This window comes from Cygnus atratus, chromosome 1, assembly GCF_013377495.2.
Source record: "Cygnus atratus isolate AKBS03 ecotype Queensland, Australia chromosome 1, CAtr_DNAZoo_HiC_assembly, whole genome shotgun sequence".
NCBI classification, from domain to species: Eukaryota; Metazoa; Chordata; class Aves; order Anseriformes; family Anatidae; genus Cygnus; species Cygnus atratus.
The window spans coordinates 131,555,543-131,573,806 of record NC_066362.1 but is presented as its reverse complement, the minus strand read 5'-3'; the positions used below and the strand labels follow the sequence as shown (position 1 = coordinate 131,573,806).

The 18,264-nt window shown below is 41.8% G+C and overlaps 1 protein-coding gene across 1 annotated transcript; it reads left to right on the top strand.

The window, feature by feature from the left end:
• The first annotated feature begins 2,784 nt into the window (after positions 1–2,784).
• Positions 2,785–8,445, top strand: CLDN34 (claudin 34). Its single transcript, XM_035542047.1, has 2 exons — positions 2,785–2,846; positions 7,755–8,445. Exons 1-2 carry the CDS (start codon positions 2,785–2,787, stop codon positions 8,443–8,445), a joined length of 753 nt encoding a protein of 250 aa, XP_035397940.1.
• The last annotated feature ends 9,819 nt before the right edge of the window (positions 8,446–18,264 follow it).

The window sequence follows — 18,264 nt, the reverse complement described above, 5'->3', positions numbered from 1 at the left end:
TGTCCTTCAGTCTGTCACGCTGGGACATCATGGTGGACTCAGGCTGGAAAATCATGTAATCTCAAGAGCAGTATTTCTGAAAGGGCGTCTTACATAAAATTGAATTTTGCATGTGAGTTACCTATATACTTTGGTAAGTGTTTTAGAGCAATTAGAAAAAATGGCATATGGTAAAGCTTACATATTTTTATAATATGTTAATGATTAACTGACTCCTTAATTCTTTGTTGACTTAGTGGGAGAGTGACAAGGAACTGTGAGGTACCTGTTTGGTAGTGCAACAAGTTAGAAAATTTGCACGGGCATTTTTTCCACCTCCTTTCTGGAACTTGCTTCATCCAGCTGACTGCTTCAAAGCCTTAGGCAACTCTCAGACTCACAGAAGTAAGTCTCCTCTTTATTTATATGACTTATTTTATGAAGTGCTGATAGAGAACAGATGGAGAGAGATTTAAATATTTATTTGTTTCCTCTAAAGAATGTTTTCCCAATTGGGAATTGAAGAATTAAGTTTTCGAGCATTAAATCATAGAGATATTGCTAAGAAGAGACCTTCTTAATTACTCCACTGTTTTTGCTGCTGTTGTTTTTTTTAACTTCCTTTTTCCTGCAAGACTTAGATTGAACTAAGGCTTTGGTTAGTAAGCCATGTCCTGTATAGACCAATAAAGCTGCATCTAGACTATAAAGCTTTAGGAAAGCAGGATTTGAATGTTAATTTCAAAATGCACGTGGTGCCTGGCAATGTCTAAAGCTAAAATATTTGCTTAAACATGAGAAAAACTGAAATAAATGAATTCCTGCTTACACAAGCTGGAAAAAACAAATTTGTGCATATTTTATATCGGAAGAGTTTATCATGCACTTTCTTTTCAAGGTGATTACAATGTGCATCAGAATTCCTAAAGCAGAACAGTCATTCAATGGGCAGATGTGCTGCAGCCAGGAAGCAAGGATAGACAATGCTTTTAAATAAATATATCTATTATATTTATATGCTTATTCCTTTGTAAGCAACAGCACAGCTAAAATGAAGCCCACTAAAATAAAAACTGTAGCAACAGAAGAGCAAAGGATGATTCTTCCTGCCTGCTTTGGAAAACTCTCCTTTCAACCACCCCACCCCATGCCTACAAAGAAAGCCTCACACTTGAGCTGCCGTGGGAATGCTGTGTGCTCGCCCATTCCCCCATTTGTGGGGAGTTCCTCAGGCACCGTAGGTGCTGGGAGCGTTCACTCCTCCTGACTGTGTGCCTGTGCAGCACCTGGGCTGACGTTCTGGGTGTTCCCAGTTTCCCCCGTTTCTCCCACAGACATCATCTGCTCCTGTTCTTTTGGGATGACTCCTCCTGGACAACTTCTTCCCATGCCCCAGGCTGATGATCAGTGCCCTGATCCTCCTGGTCTGTCAGGGACCTGGATGTGGTCACCCCTGGCACGCTCCCGACCTTGTGGCTGTGCTTTCTCTGTGCCAGTCACTCCGAGTAGGCAGGCTTTGGGGTCTCCCTCTCCTTTATGAAGCTCCCCAGCAGGATCCCATCTCAGCACAGCTGTCTTGTTCTTCGAACAGTTGTCATTCCTGACATGTCCCTCAACTGTGCCACCTAGGCTTTAAACGGAGCTCCTTTCAAGCCTCAAGGCAGAGGCAAAACAGTCTGTAAAAACTATGATAATACGGGGTCAGCTGGGTCTCGGTTCAAGCCTACTGCCATCACACTCCATATGCCCCTGCAACATTTCCTCATTTAACTTTGAGCTTAAGGTGGGATCAACCACAGAAAAGTAAATTAGCAAGGAGTATGTAGGAATTATCGGTTTCACTTCATCCTGCCATCAAAGCAAATCAAATGAAATCTTTCCCTGAAATGGGCAAAGAACTTTTACACAGCTAGATTTCAATGTGGAACAGAAGAGAAGAGTTTCTGCAGTTTGCTTATTTTAAAGAATGAAGAGAAAAGGGAGGCAGCAGGGTTCATAACACTGGATGTGGACATTTGGGAGGAAGGGGGCGCATAAGGTGTTTTAAATCTGGAGATACTCCACAATGGCTTTTAAGACTTTATGCCCTCCTAATTTGTCTTTTCTAATTGAAAATGGGTGTATTAGGGGTACACCAGGAGAACCTAACCACCAGACATCAGGGTTCAAGACCTCTCACCAAGGAGACCGCTGCTGGAGGTCCCGGCGCAATGCCAGGCAGGTGCCAGTCTCCACAGGAGCCCTGCTACATGGCAAACTTCCTCAGAGCTGCTGAAAAAAGCTAGTGCCATCTGGGCCTCACCCCATCATATGAAATGATGCATTTAAAGACAAGTCTTGGGGGTGATCTCACGGCTGGGGGCACTCTCTTATGCCACCCTACACACTGAGCCCCCAGCACAGGCCCTGAGCCCATGAGGGGATCTGAGACCCATTAACCCAAAAGGCCCAATTACATTGAAAGGCACTAATTAAAAAAGTATGCTAGCTAATGTCTGCTTTTTTTATTATTATTTTTTTTATTTTCCTCATTCACTTGCAGGATATTTTAAATCTTTTTTAGAAAGCAGATCTGAAACCCAGCTGATGCATACAGACCGCTGAATGCAATTAAAATATATTTTCACAGGGACCAGAATTAACTAAGTGAAATGCATGTAGGTGTTGTTTAGGTTTCACTGCTCTGAGAACTGAGAACACAGTCACAGCCTTGTGCCACTAGCGATTACTGGAAATACAAGAAGTGTAGACAAAATATGAAGTGCAGCTTCATTTGTTTGCTCCCGCTGCTGTGACCATCAGGAGATGGGACCATGGCCACAAAGAGATGACCTTTACCTCTCAGATTGCAGCGTGCCATTTCTTTCTTTTTAAAGGCAAGCCTGAAGCACAGATGACCCCAAAAGCTCCGTGAAGCCATTTGGGAGTTGAGGGAGCATCTTGTCTCCGTTTTTCTCCTAGAAGCAAGCCTGTAGCTGTAAGAAAATCACCACAGCTCCCTGGCATTCTCACCTGTTCCTTGTAATGAAGAGAGGGAAAGCCATGTCTCATAGTGTCCCTGAAATATAGGGGCCCAACACAATTTTCGCAAACAGCTACTCACTGTGTACTGTTTGATTTAAATAAAAATCAGCAGTAAAGATGAAAGGGTCCTTCAAGTCTTTATATTTGGATTAATTAACTAACATGTACCCCCTTTTCATTAGCTTCTGTCTTCCCTGTGCAAATTTCCATTGAATGCTATCAAGTTTGCATTTTGCTTTTACTCGATAGGGTATTTGGTTAAAAATATATCCATGAATGAAACGCCTTGCAAATATTGTAAGATATTAAGATGTATTGAGAGAGGAAACGATAGCAAGACACTACCGGGAGTCTGGTAGCTGTTGTTTCTAGACTTTTGAAAGAATGGCCCCAGAAGTTGCTGGAGTGCCTGTTGGATTGGGCTGAAGCTATTTTAAATGATAATGTTGATGTAAAGAAACACCAGGAGATGGAACCGAGCCACATCTTTGCACAGTTCTCTTGCTTGTTTGGGTGAAAAGGGTCTTCAGTGCCACCTTTTGCCCACTGGCATACATGCCACATACACCTCCCTGGTTCCTCCTGGCCTCCCAGGTTTTGCAGTCAACCTTCATCCCAGGAAATATCTGGCGTGTAAACTCCAAATGCTGGCATCCGCAGCTCCGAGAGAGCTTCCAAATCAAGATGTGCATGTCGGTAAAGCCAACTGATTATTCAGACGACCTCCCGTCACTGCCCAAATATGAGTTCATTTGCCTTAGGAGATTTTGGGTAGTGCTCCTGTTACATCACTGTGTTATTCAGATCATATAGGTAGTCTTACTATGCTAACTGAATTAATTCCAAACATTTATATAATTACCAAAGCATGAAATCAGTCAACAGATGACGCCATCGCCACCCCTTTCAGCCTCTCGCCCCGGCTGTCCTGGAGCAACCGCGGCTGGAGGCGGCCTCTGCTGGCGGCTCCGGGGTGTGCTCGGGACCTGCGAGCAAAAACCCCTCTTGGCCAGAGCACCGCAATTTTGGAAGGGCTCACCTCGAAAGTCCGCAAAAAATGAGCTCGTCTCGCTTCCAGGAGCCCGTTGGTGGCTTCCAAAGAGGGATGAGCAAAGGCAGGGCGAGCCCGAAGCATAGTGCCGGGGTGGGTCACGCTCACAGCCACGCTCCACGACCTCGAGGCTAAACACTGGATGGTTTGGCAAATGTAGAATATTGAATCGGCATTGAAGGATAAGCTTGGAAATGCCTCCTCTAAGGCAGTGCGCAGGCTCCTGATTTGTGTAAGAAACATGATACTAAATATGCTCTTATCCAAAGCCTGCCCTTAAAATCAGTGCTTCTGGCAAGTGCTGCGTGCCCATTCTAAGCTGAAGATTACAGTAAAACCTATAGTGCTTTTATTAATATTCACTACAATAGAGACAGGAAACAGAAAATAGATCATTGTGTTTGATTTTGATGTGTTTTGTATGTCAGGCAACTTCCTTGCCAACTTGACATCTCATTCATTATTTTCTTGCTAATCTTAATACAAGCAATGATGACTATAGGCCTCTGTCTGGTTTTTCAAAACAGGCAAGTACAAAGACTGTAATTCAACTTCATGGTTGATCTCTAAAGTGCTTCTTTACTTCTTTTCCACACAGATTTTTTTCTAAGTCAGTACTACCAGGTTAGATCAAATAAGCTCCAGTGGGGAGGGTACAGAAAGTAAGCCAACATAAGCAACTTCTTGTGTTTCTAGACATTTGGTACCTCATCTAAACATGGGACCTCCAACTTTGTTATCTGGTTAATTTCTATTGTTTACAAAATTTTTGTGTAAAAGTGTCGAATTTTTTCATTCTATGTGTTTGCTTGTTCTGTATTTTTGGTGAATATAACTGTGAAAAAAAAAAAACTTTTCCCATTTTTGATTTTTAAATTTTAATTCTGGAAACCATTCCAAGTAATATAGCATGTGAAAGTTTGACAGAGGGATCAGAAATTATGGACACAATCATCTTGTTTAATTCTGTGAGAAGACAAGTGGACAAATTCAACCCATAAATATATATACTGACATCATGCTCTTAATAGCTGTCAGTGATATCGAGCAGCACGATTGCATGTCTTTTATGACCTTGATATCAATCAATTGATTAAATGGGTGTTTATAATGAATAGGAAAAGTCTTATAGAAATATGGGCTCTGTCCAAAATGGTATTTTAATATGATTCAGATCTGGCCTCTATGCATTCAACTGATTTAAACAGAAGCAGAAGGAAGTCAACACAGAAATATTTTGATTGCTGTCTTCTTTTGAGTAAGAAGAATCAACTGAGAGGTACATAAACTACACTATTTTAATGTGGAAATGTGACAGAAAAAAAGACCTTCCTAATTTCATGTGAGGGCTACCATACTGTGGCTGTTAACAACTGTCAATTTATATATATATATATAAAATCACTCTGCAAATAACACAGCAGATTGAGAAAGCATTTATAAACAGGTTTCATTTTAAGTAGATACAAACATAGGAGGATATTCTGGAGCAATTTCCTCCATACCAGAAAAGATTAAATGTACATTTGCAATAATGGAAAATGATATGTCCCACAGGAAACCAGTCCTATTGAAAATACATACATGAACTGGGAGACCAAAATGACAAAACTGAAGATTTTGCTGTGTCTGGCTGGTGTCAAAAACCACTCTGTTCCATCCTCTTATCACTGGCATCAGCTTCAGGACTGAAGTAAGTAAGTAGTATGTACTGGTATGAGGAGATGGAAAGTTTGCTTAAGCCCATGTTGTTATAAAGATATTGTCTATTTAGGATTTCCACAGATGGATTTTTGCAACTATATTGTATCACTACTTGCATTTGTTAGTTTAAGATAAGATAAGTAAATAGAAAAGTTGTTGTTTTAATAACAAAACTTAGTTGCAGACCCATCTTCTTGTTACTGGAGTGAACTTGGTACAGTATTTCCTCTGTCTTGAATGCACTGGAAGCAGGAAAAAGGTATTTCAGATAACTCATGGAATACAAAGTTCCCTACAGCCTTTCAGGTCTACATAATTGTGGTGGTTTTACCGTGCTAGGCAGCTGAACACTACAACCGCTCTCTCACTCCCCGTCCTTAGATGAGGAGGGGAAGAAGTAAAGGAAAGAACAACTCGCGGGTTGAGATAAGTATGATTTAATTAAATGAAAAAAGAAATTATTATTAAGGAAATATTATTATTAATTAAACAATTTAACTAAACAATTTAACTAAGGGGAAAAAAAAAGGGGAAAGGGGAAAAGGGAGGGGGAAAGGGAAAACTAAACAAAACAAGTAAAGGCTATGTGGAAGTGCAGAGGAAAGAAATTACTCTCTACTTCCCACAAATGAGCGATGCTTGGCCACGTCCTTGAAGCAGGGCCTCAACGCACGTAGCCAGTGTTCAGGAGGAGGACAGACGTTTTCGCAATGAGAGCCCACCCCTCCCCTCTTCCTCCTTTTTCCGCCTTTTATTGCTGAGTGTGACATCATATGGTATGGAATATCCCTTTGGTTGGTTTAGGTCAGCTGCCCTGGTGATGTTTCTTTTCTCACATTTTTGCCCACCCCTAGGGGGGTTAGAGAGAGTCCTGATGCTGTGCCAGCACTGCTCAGCAGCAGACACAACGCTGGTGTGATACCACTGCTGTTCTAGCTACAAGTGCAGAGCACAGCACTGTATGGGCTGCTGCAGGGAAAGTTAACTCCATCCCAGCCCAACCCAGTACAATAATAAATTCAAAGTCACTTCTTCTCTGCTGACAAGTCATTGCTATAGCTATTCAGAAGGCTTTATTAAAGATGTGGGAAATTAAGAGGGCTTTTTCATTAAAAAGGCACCCTTAACTTGCACTAAGGCTGTAGAGTAAGCAAACAAACCTAAAGGCTTTTGTTAAGTGAAACAACTGGAGTCTTTTCCACCACAGCCTAAGGATGATTTGGGCTGGAGAAGCCAGGTAGGTTATGAACAAGCATGACTTGGGAAGGAAAAATGCTGCAGAAACCTTGGTTAATGTCTGAGGGTGGGAAAGTGATGGCTGCACACCCAGGCTCCAGCCCCTGCATGGAGCATTACACTTCTGATTCACTCCAGTGTTTGTGATAAAGCACTCACGGCTGAATAAGCTAAAAATGGTCAAAGTTCAGTTGTTGTTATTAGACTTAGTGGCCTGGGTTTGCTCATGCCTCTGAACTGTGGCATTTTCTAATGTTGGTCCCAGCGGCCCTAGGAAATGGCAGCAGAAAAGCAGAAAGTGGTTCAAGCAGGGCTGCTGTGCAGGAACCACAGCTGCCAGGGAAGACACACATGGCTTCTGCAACTGCTTCATGACATCTCACAGTACAGGATCCCAAGGATTTTGTCAGATTTACCCTCTACTAGCCAGTACACCTAGGGCTATTGGTTGTATGCAGTACATGTGAGGGCCTTTGGAACATAACTGTTAACTTGGAAAAAGATGTGAGTTTTCCTTTTGTGGATGTAAAATAGAGGTTATGATGGGAGCTTATCAGAGACCCTTTCCTCTCCTTGCGATACAGTGAAATATATGGAATTAAAGCCGAGATGTTATTTATCTGTGGGCATTATGCTTCAACACTTCGCTAGAGTTAGGGAACGGTGACTGCCAGCCTCCCTCCACACATGTACTCCCTCCTGCCTCCTGCAAATGCACCTATTCACACAATCCGTAACTTTATGCTGTGTTTCTTTGCAGTACCCATCTCTCTTTGCATGTCTGTGACAGAACAGACCTCCAAACAATGAGCTCCCTGACCAGCACCTCGCACCTCCAGCTGGCTGCCTTTGCTTTGGGTACAATAGGCTGGATCCTGTGCACCATTTCCATGGGACTTGTGGAGTGGAGAGTTTGGCATGTGGACAACACCACCGTTATCTCCTCTGGCATTGCATGGGTGGGGATTTGGAAAGTCTGCTTCATCAGTTATCTTCATGTCTCATCTGGCTATAAAGAACAGTTCTGTCATAAATTCAGTGGCTATGACTCCTTCATCCCCCATGAAATTTATGTTGCCCAGGGTCTCCTGCTGATCGCCATGGTCATGGGTTTGCTGGGACTGACAGCCACAGTATTTGCTCTGAGAAATATTTATATGGGAATCAGCCACAAAACTCTCATCACCCATTTCTTCCTGCTGGGTGGCTTCTTCTACATATTTGCTGGTCTGTGTGTCCTGGTTCCAGTGAGCTGGAACTTCTATTCCATAGCACACAACCAGAGCATCGCTTTTCCTCCCTCTTACTACATGCCCTCCAGCCCCACGGCACAGGAAGTCGGTGCTGCCATTCCCATTGGGATCATAGCTGTCATCTTGCTGCTGCTGAGTGGGACTTTTTCTCTCTCCTACAGATTTCCTATAACCACAAACACAGTCTTGAAATCCTGATGGGATAAATCCCCCCATGCTGCTTCAGAACAAGAGCATAGTCAAAAGATAAGGATGTCAGCACAAGTGATTTTATAGTCAAGGAACTACAGAATTTAATTGTAGCCTACAGTAGCCACCATAATTTGTTATATAAACCAGCTGAACTACCATTCTGATTGTCACATATGACCAGAGGTTCATCTTTGAGATAACTGCTGAAAAGCAGCAACTGTGATTATTAAGTTTTATCAGTTGCCCTCTTTTGTATATACAAACCTTGTTGATTAACTTATTTGTGTGTGTGTGTATGTGTGTGTCAGGTATTTACTATGTTCAAAGAGCTGACTCTGAATTAACTGTCCTGTTAGAAACACATGGAACGACACGTGTTTTACTGTGAACTTGTTTCCTTGTTGGTACTAAAGTATTTTGTCCATTATTAAATGACATCTTTAGTGAAGTGCATTTTGTGACAAGTTGAGACTTTTAATACAAACGATATGAGTGTATCAAACAGTTGTGTCAAATGAGTCTTTGCTGAATTGTCTTACAAAGCTCTTGCAAGTCTCTCTTCTTGCTCTAGGGCACGTAAAGAGCTGTGTCTTTAACGCTTCTGTTTTTCTTCCAAGCTATTTGCATTTTATGTTGCAACATGTTTGCCTGCGGGCAAGGTGCGCTCTTAGTTCCTCACCTGGGCAGAGCCAAAAAGTCTGCAAGCATATGCTTCTTCATCAGACACTTCACTGAATCCAAAGGTGTTGCAAAAGATGGAAACTTCTTCTACAAGTTATTACAAAACTGCTGCCAAAATCAGTGCTCTTAGTAGTTGGGAATATTCAGTACAAATTTCTGAGTATGATTCATCTAACCTGATGCAGACATCTGTACCTAAATCGGTCACTTTAGTCTTTGTTTATAGTCAGTGCAGAGAAAAAGACAGTCTAGACAGAAAAAGACATCTGTCCAAAATAGATGCCTAGAGTAGCTGGAAGATGACATGCTCCCTAAAAAACCTGTTTCTTTTAATTCATTGTAATGACTGTAATAACTACAGTTGATAACTCATGTGTACACAACCAAACTTCACGTAGGAGGAAGGGAGAGAGGCCCCAAACACATCAGTAAAGGAAACAAACAAACGAATAAAAATAAAAAGGTTGGGAGGGATGAGCAGACAGTGCTGACAATCCGATGATTACTGAAAACAGGTTCCAGAAAAAGTGATTGCAGTTTCAATGAAATGCAACAAGAATCTAAGCATTTTTTTTTACTGTTTTAATTATTCATTTTCTCATGGATTCAGAGAAAAAAATGAAAATAAAATGTAAAAATAAAATAAAATAAATAACTTCTTGTACATAACAGTAAAATGTAAAATGCTGGCAAGACAGTTCATATTGCTTGTGGTTGTTACTCATGGTGAGTACTTTTGCTGTCTTTAAATTCTGGAGACAGAGAATGAGAAGCAACTCAACCTTTTGCAATTCTCTCCTCTTCTTACTTTTAGGGAGAAGGTAACTGTCCAAGTTCTTAAACCATCGGCAGCTCCTCTGTCTACTGCTTGCTTTCTCCCTGGATCCTGGTTAATATTGCTTGTTTTTGTCCCACCAAGACTGCTCCTACTCGTTCATTTCTGCCTTAAGTTTCATCCCAAATGAACCTATTAGAAACACACAGATATAAGGAACTTAGTCCTTTATTACTACCTCATCTTGTTAGAGCATTCCATTTTTATCCTCTACATCTTCCACGCAGTCTTGTCTTTGCTCTACTGACTTCCTATACAGAATTCCTACAGCACATTCATTCCCTCTCTGGTCTTCCCATCTTTTCTGAAAAGGTAGCATATCTCACCATTTGTAATTGATGAGATGCAGTTGTTTATCTTTGGGCTGTTTGCAGTGCCACAAAGCACTTTCGAATGATGCTTCAATGAAGGTGCATGATTTGATATTTTGTTTATTCAATATTGTTTCTAGTTTGATATCTGTTAAACATCCTACACTACATTGACATGTTTCTTTTTAGATGTGCAGGTCAATAGAACTGTTTTCTCTTCCCACAGTGCTTACAATGATATTAGATTTTATCTTATTGTTGTTGTAAAGAAAAAAAACAAGAAAAAAAAGAAAAAAAAAGATGTATCCATGTGTTTATGCCAGCATTTCCCCACACTAATAAAAGACCAATATTTCCTGGCAAGGAACTCGAACTTGAACAGAAAATTAGTGTTTTCACAACTTTTTTTTGAGCTCACATATGTAAATACAACCCCAGTTGTATTTGTTATCTATATTTACTAAATGACTGTGTTGGGTTCACACTTATTCTTCTTGGCTTAAAGAGAAAGCAACAAACAACAACACATGAACACCAACGTTTTGCATTGCTGCCACAGCTGTTTCAACCAGGGATTCTGTTGGTCTGTCCTGATCTGTGATTGTAAAACATTTGTCGTGGGTCAAATGTGTAGATGAGGTGTTGAGGAAAATCCCTAGCCAAACACTGGAATAGATTACCTAAGGGGACGTGTCCTTTTTAAAAATTATATTTTACTAAAAATAAGTTTAGACAAATACTGCCGTGCATGACATAGATATGTCTATGGCTATGATCTAGGAGAAGCTCTTGATGTCCTTTCCCACCGTGCTTCCAAGGTTTCTAATGCAGGCGTCTATCAATAGTTACATGGTCCAGATTACACTTTGATATATAACAAGTTGTGGTTTATAGTCAAATACAAGAGGATATTAAAAATTCCAGTCCTTCCCTGAAGAAAAGATAGGAGAAAATAAATCTTAGCTGAAAATAAGGAAGAGGCAAAACTTCCACTGGTTTCATAGGGATCATGTCCATCTAATCTTGATCCCTCCAGGCTGTGTAATTCATTAAATTCTAGTGAACATTTACATTCATTAAAATTTTGGTTTGGAGGAAAGTAAAGCTCCTGTGGTTTTTTTCTTCACAAGCAAGGAGGCACAGCTTCTTTTTTGCAAACTTTCATGATATGTTATTTAGAGAGTTAAAAATGTTAAGCTACCTTGCAGTAGTTCAGTATGTTACCATTTCAGTTGGGCTTGCACAGCTATTTTTAGGGTTGCCTACAAAATCAGACGCCTGAAATGATTTGGATTTAAAACTCAGAAAGTACAAAAATTTTCTGGAAGGCTATTTTTATTTTCAGTCTAGATTACTGTAGGGAGCTAGTCTGTAGCCTGTCCCTCCCCACCATCATTTGCAGTAGCACAACTGAGGACAGGCAGTGAGCTGCAGTGCAAAGACAGGATTGTGTGGTCAGAGCCTTAAGGGAGAGAGAAAAGGGGCAAGAACAAGCAAATTTCACCACGGAAGAGATCATATCATGAAGCTACATCTTCAGCTTCAGTGCAGACTGGGACCTGCTGCATCTCCAGTGACAGCACTGCTCTCTCTGTGGGTTCCACCCTGTCTAGGAATGTCTCCAGGCTGGCCTCAGTTTATATGTACAAACCAGCCTTGCTTTATTTTTTCTGAGTTGACAATAAACAAGTGTCTTGTGATTAGCTCACATGCCTGAATGCACTGCTGGGGCTGATCTAAATACCCAAACTCTCTTTCAAATCTGCTGGATATCCAGACACAATGATAAGGCATCCATCTCTGACCTGCAGAACATACTCCTTGGCACTATTGTATCACACAATACATTTTGTTAACCTTATTTATGCAGGCTATCTACCTTACCTGTCTATTTATTGCCACAGACCAAAATGTATTAAATACTCCTCTCAAAAATGGGTGCTTAAATAGTGGGAGAATCTGAAAAATTTCTAATGGTAAAACAGGCCAATAGCACTAGTCTGCTGAGATTTTCTTCCCAGGTGAATATGTAATTCTGACTAACACCATTTGAGTCAATGTTAAGGAAGAGGAAGGAACTAGAGACATTGTACTGCAAAGTAGGTCATAAAATTATTTGGGTTAAGTCAATAAACAAACTTTTTTATTCACGTCAGCAGTTTTACATGTAGACAATCTTAATTGCTGACTTTAAGTTCTTTAGTTTATCAAAAACAATGCTAGTCTCAGAAAGAAACATCTTGTCACATGGCTTATGGTATATTACAATGATGAGAGTGAGGGTGTTTTTCAAGGGAGCTATTTTTAGGCCTTGGACCATTTTCCCTTAGAATGGAAAAACTGAAATGTCACAGGCAATTTCCTGCTCTTTAGGCCATTAAAATACTTCAGGACAAAGAGTTTTTTCTTAAAAAATGTAAGTCTAGCTGGCATAGTGTTTTAACAGTGAATTGTTTTCTTAAAATAGGAAACCAATGTACATTAAATTAAAGGTTCCCAGAAGAGACATGTTCTCTGTGAAAATATACCTTTTTCAAAGCTGAACTGGAATTCCTTTCATTCTTGTCAACATCTGTATTGTCAGATTCAGCATCAGCTCAGAAAAATATATTTTTCAACCAACATATTCCCTTCCCACTACTCAGATACTTACTCTATTTCCATTGCATGGTGACATCGTTCAATAATTAGCATGGAGCCTCAAAGTGTATTGGCTGCCAATAATTTTATCAAAACCAACTATACATCAATCACGAAAACCTAAGTTAATCTCATCTCAGAATTATAAAACCAATAAACACTAATAAATAGTGACTCATAATTTGAAATGGGGTACAGCATAAACTGTTAAGATCCAGTTCACAGAAAGCCACATTACCCCCTTTCTCTTGGGGATGTATGTGGAAAAGACTAAGCACAAGATTAATACCTGGAATGATATTTTGAAGAAGCATGTAAATTTTAAGTGGTCCAACACCCTCCAAGGTTACTGATGTGCAAGCTGTTTTACGAAAGCTGAATATGCAGACCCATTATGGAATAAAGTGGCACTTGAGAAAAATTGCCTTCTGCTTTTAATTAACATTCTCAAAATATTGCCAGGTACCTGCTCCCCCAGTCTGTCCCAAATGGCCTAATGAAAAAATACTGCAAGTAGAAGAGAATGCATATATAAACAATCCAGGAGACTCCTGGAGTGCGTCAAGGATAACTTCCTGGTCCAGGTACTAGACAAACCAACCAGAGGAGAAGCGTTACTGGACCTGGTATGCACCAATGCAGATGAACTCATTAAAGAGGTTAAGATTGGAGGCAGTCTGGGCTGCAGCGACCACACCATGGTTGAGTTTGTGATCTCAAGGAATATTGGCCTGGCAAAGAGCAAAGTCAGGACTCTGAACTTCCAAAGAGCGAATTTCCACCTGTTTAAAGATCCAGTGGATGAGATCCCATAGAACACTGTCCTCAGGGACAAAGGAGCTCAACACAGCTGGCAACTTTTTAAGGATGTTTTCCTTATAGCACAAAAGCTCTTCATCCCCCTGCGTAAGAAAGCAAGCAGGCAAGGCAGAAAACCTGGATGGCGGAGTAAGGACCTGCTGGTCAAACTGAGGCACAAGAAGGAAATGTACAGGCAGTGGAAGAGGGACAAGTGCCCTGGGAAGAGGACAGGGATGTTGTCTGGATGTGCAGGGATGGGATCAGGAAAGCCAAGGCATGGATGGAACTGAGCTTGGGAAGGGATGCAAAGAATAACAGGAAGGGAGTCTTAAGGTACATTGCTCAGAAAAGGAAGGCCAAGGAGAGTGTAGCCCCACTGATGAATGAGATGGAAGAACTGGTAATGACAGATATGGAGAAGGCTGAGGTACTCAACAACTTCTTTGCCACAGTCTTCACTGCCAGTAAGACCTCCCATGTCTCTCCTTTCCCTGAATCTGTAGGTGAGGGCTGAGGGAACAAAGCCCCTCCCACTGTAAGTGAAGACCACCTGATGGAACTTAACAAGTACAAGTCTATGGGGCCCCATACCATGCATCCCAGGGTCCTGAGGGAAATGGCTGATGGAGTTGCCAAGCCTCTCTCCATCATATTTGAAAAGTCCTGGCAATCAGGTGAAATCCCCAGTGACTGGAAAAAGGGAAACATTGCTCCCATTTTTAACAAGTATAGAAAGGAGGACCTGGGGAACTAGTGACTGCTGAGCCCCACCTCTGTGCCTGGAAAGATCATGGAACAGATCCTCCTGGAAGCAATGTCAAGGCACCTGCAGAACAAGGAAGTGATCTGGGGCAGCCAGCATGGCTTCACCAAGGGTAAATCATGCCTGACCAATCTGGTAGCCTTCTATGATGGAGTGGCAGCAGCAGTTAACAAGGGAAGACCGACTTCTGTAAGGCCTTCAACATGGTCCCACATGACATCCTGGTCTCCAAATTGGAGAGAGATGGACTTGAAGGGTGGACCATTCAGTGGATGAGGAATTGGCTTGAAGGTCACATCCAGAGAGTGGTGACCAATGGTTCTATGTCCAGGTGGAGGCCCATGACAAGTGGTGTCCCTCAGGGGTCTGTCCTGGGACCAGTGCTGTTTAATATCTTTATCAACTACATAGACAGTGGGATCAAGTGCACCCTCAGTAAGTTTGCAGATGACACCAAGCTGAGTGGTGCAGTTGACACAACAGAAGGAAGAGATGCCATCCAAAGGGACCTGGACAGGCTGAAGAAGTGGGCCCATGTGAACCTCATGAGGTTATCTGCTCAGGCAGATAGTGGCAGGACGAGGGGGAATGGCTTTAAACCAAAAGAAGGGAGATTTAGATTAGAGGTTAGGAGGAAATTCTTCACTCAGAGGGTGGTGAGGCACTGGAACAGGTTGCCCAGAGAAGCTGTGGATGTCACATCCCAGGGGATGTTCAAGACCAAGTTGGACGAGGCCCTGGGCAACCTGATGTAGTGGGTGGCATCCCTGCCCATGGCTGGGTGTTGGAACTAGTTGGAACTGGTCTTTAGGTTCCTCCAACCCAAGCCATTCTACTATTCTATGGTTCTATGATTCATATGGGAAATTGAAAACCAGAGGCATTGCATCTACTGTGTAGGTATATTGCAGCTGCTGGCTCATTGAAATTGAGGGGGAAAATCCCTTATCACAACAGAAGGCAACAGAACTGGAAGTGAAGCATTCAGTTTTGTGATGAGTGGAAATACCAGTGGTATTGCTGAACAGCACATCAAAGGCATGGGAATAAACTGGCCAATATGGATGCATTTCATCTGTCTCAAAAAAAGGGTTTTCAAAGACAAGAGCTATATGTGGAACTGGAATTATTTTAACTTTGCAGGGTAGTGAGGATGATGGAAATACAGGCTGAAACAGCTTCTCATCTTTATACTCTCGGAAGAGTTGTGCAATATCCAACAGCTAGCCATGGTCAAAAGAAAGGACTAGATCTTGGGCTGAATTTCAAATCACTTAAAGCCACATTTCTAGTGATTTGCCCATGTAAAGATGTGGCCATCCACTTACTGGACTTTCAGAAGTCCTACTGAAAAGCTTAGTGGCTGTCCCTCTGCAACTTTCAGAATAATTATTTGTAGTAGATCTCAGTGCTTTACAAATATGTGTAAAATCTGGACCATAGTCATTCCTTATGACAGATTCCTATTTGTAAACTAAAGATAGTAGCCACAAAAAGTTACGTCAATAAGTACGTTAAAGGTTAGTATGGTAGGAGCCACAGGTTAGTATGGTAGGAGCCACAGAAGGCACTGAAATAGGTCAGCTGGACCACTGCATTTTGTTTGTTTTCTGAACCTGTGCTCAGAGATGCTGAAGTCCCCTGGTTGCATGAAGCTGTCTGTGATGTTACTAACAGAGAAGAGGCAGAAGAAGGGTGTCATGCAAGAAAAGAGGCAAAAGCAGGGAAAAAAGAGAGGGATTTCGCAGAGGTCACCAGACTGTGCCGTGTTTGGCTATTAAGAGCCACCTTCAGCTGGCTGGTGTTGAGCAGGCTGGGCTGGATGCTGGGGGTCATCTCCTGCATGCAGCACTGAGTGTGGCATACCAGCAACACCTCCATCTTCTCCTCCAGCGCGTATAGGTCTGTCACAGCGCTGGGCTCAGTGAAGATGCTATCTCCCATGAAACCTTGGTTACTCAGCTCCTTTCATTGGCTGCTGTGATCCTGGAAGCACCAGGAAAAGCTTATGGTCCTTGTTCTAAGATATTTTTATAAGGGACATGGTCAAAATCCACATATCATCTTTTTTGTAGCTGAGGCATGCTGAAAATGTTTTTTAGTGTATGTACGTGCGTGAGCTGCAGTTTCTGTCCTGGAAGGTGCAGCCCTGCTGTCTCGTCCTGCTGATGATGAGTGGGGCCCTTTCTCTGAACATGCACATGCTGTGGTGCTGGATGCCAAGATTCCTTCTGTTCATACAGGCTTCAGATGCCTGTAAGAAATGAGTGGTGTAACTACAAGATAAACACAGCAGCCAAGCGACCCCACCTGCTCGAGGAGCTCTCTGGATTCAGCCATGGCTCTTCAGCGGCATTTGTAATTTTCTGTTTGAATTCAGGGGAACAGAAACAAGCTGGGCCATGAACGTTTTTTACCCAAAGAACTACTCCTCATTAGCTAGCTCTGAGACTGTGAAGCACTGCTGTGTCTCAGCTGGGGAGCTGAGTGTAGCCAGTGAGAGTTATTTCTGAAGTGACCTTCTGCATATGTGGCCTTTGCTTTGTTTGTTGCTGTTTTTCATTGTTGTTTTCCAGATATATGTAAATTCAGTGTTCATTTACTTGAATTTTGCCTATTGTAACCAAATGACGTACCAGTGGACTCTTGACTAGAAAACAGATAAGGTGTGCTTTGTTTGATAGCACCTTGTTAGGACTAACCTGCCCTAGTTCATGCAGAAATACTGTCTTGCATCATACGGGAGGACAGACAATGATAAGTGTAGCTTTGAATAAAAAACAAAACAAAACCAAAAACCTATGATAGGAATAAAATGGGATTGCAGAAATGGCTGTACTTTTTAATGTAAGGGTTTAAAATTAACTACTATAATAACCCTCTGGCAGGAAGGAGCTCAGCACATGCCAATTCATCCTGTCTTTCTACAACTACAGACTGTGAAAGCATACACCACGAACTTACCCATGAGATTAGTTGCAAGAGTGCTAAAGCTTTATCTTCTTGTTGCTATTTCTGAGAAATGTTTATATCTGCCAGCACATCTCTCCATAAATAGCCTCATTTCCAGTGATAGCCCAAGAATTCTGAGAGTTACATTTTGCAGCTGTACATGGTAAACTTTGCTTGATTTGCTCATAGTCCAAATGGTTGCGAAGCCAATGCAGACTGTGACCAAAGCTGGTGGCTTCCAGGGCCCTTCCAGTTTCCAGGACTGCTCACTCCAGGCCCTTGAGGTGTCTGTCAGGTGCTGCTCTCTCTTTCACAAGGCTGGTCATCAAACTATTCAAAGAAAGCATTGGCACCACCTGTGCCCTGTTCCAGGAGGAGTTTTGGCCACAAATTTCACAAGCTTTTACATGAACATTTAAACAGCAGTTGTCTAAAGGTAGTTATTGAATATAAAATATTGCTTCTGACAAAAGCATTGCTTGCCTGTTGGAGACCTAGCAGTTCATTAGGAAATCTGTTTTATTACAGCGAAACATCGTCTGTGCGGCAGCAAATACAAAGTACTCTGGAGCAGGTGTAAGCAAAGTGAACCTGAGTGTGAAAAGAGAATTTAAGCTTTGAGCCTGAAAAATGGGTCTTCCAGAAGTCTGATCATGGATGTCACGTGGAATTTAGATAAGTATTCAGCAGTCTGCAGGATTGTTCTTTAATATTAAGCTAAAACAGCTAAGCTCTGATGTGCAATGTGATTGTCTAAGGACTGTCAAGTTTTCTCATTTTAGGACAAAGAAAAAGTTTGTAGAAAAATTTGGCCTTAAATTTTAAAAATATTTTCTGATGTG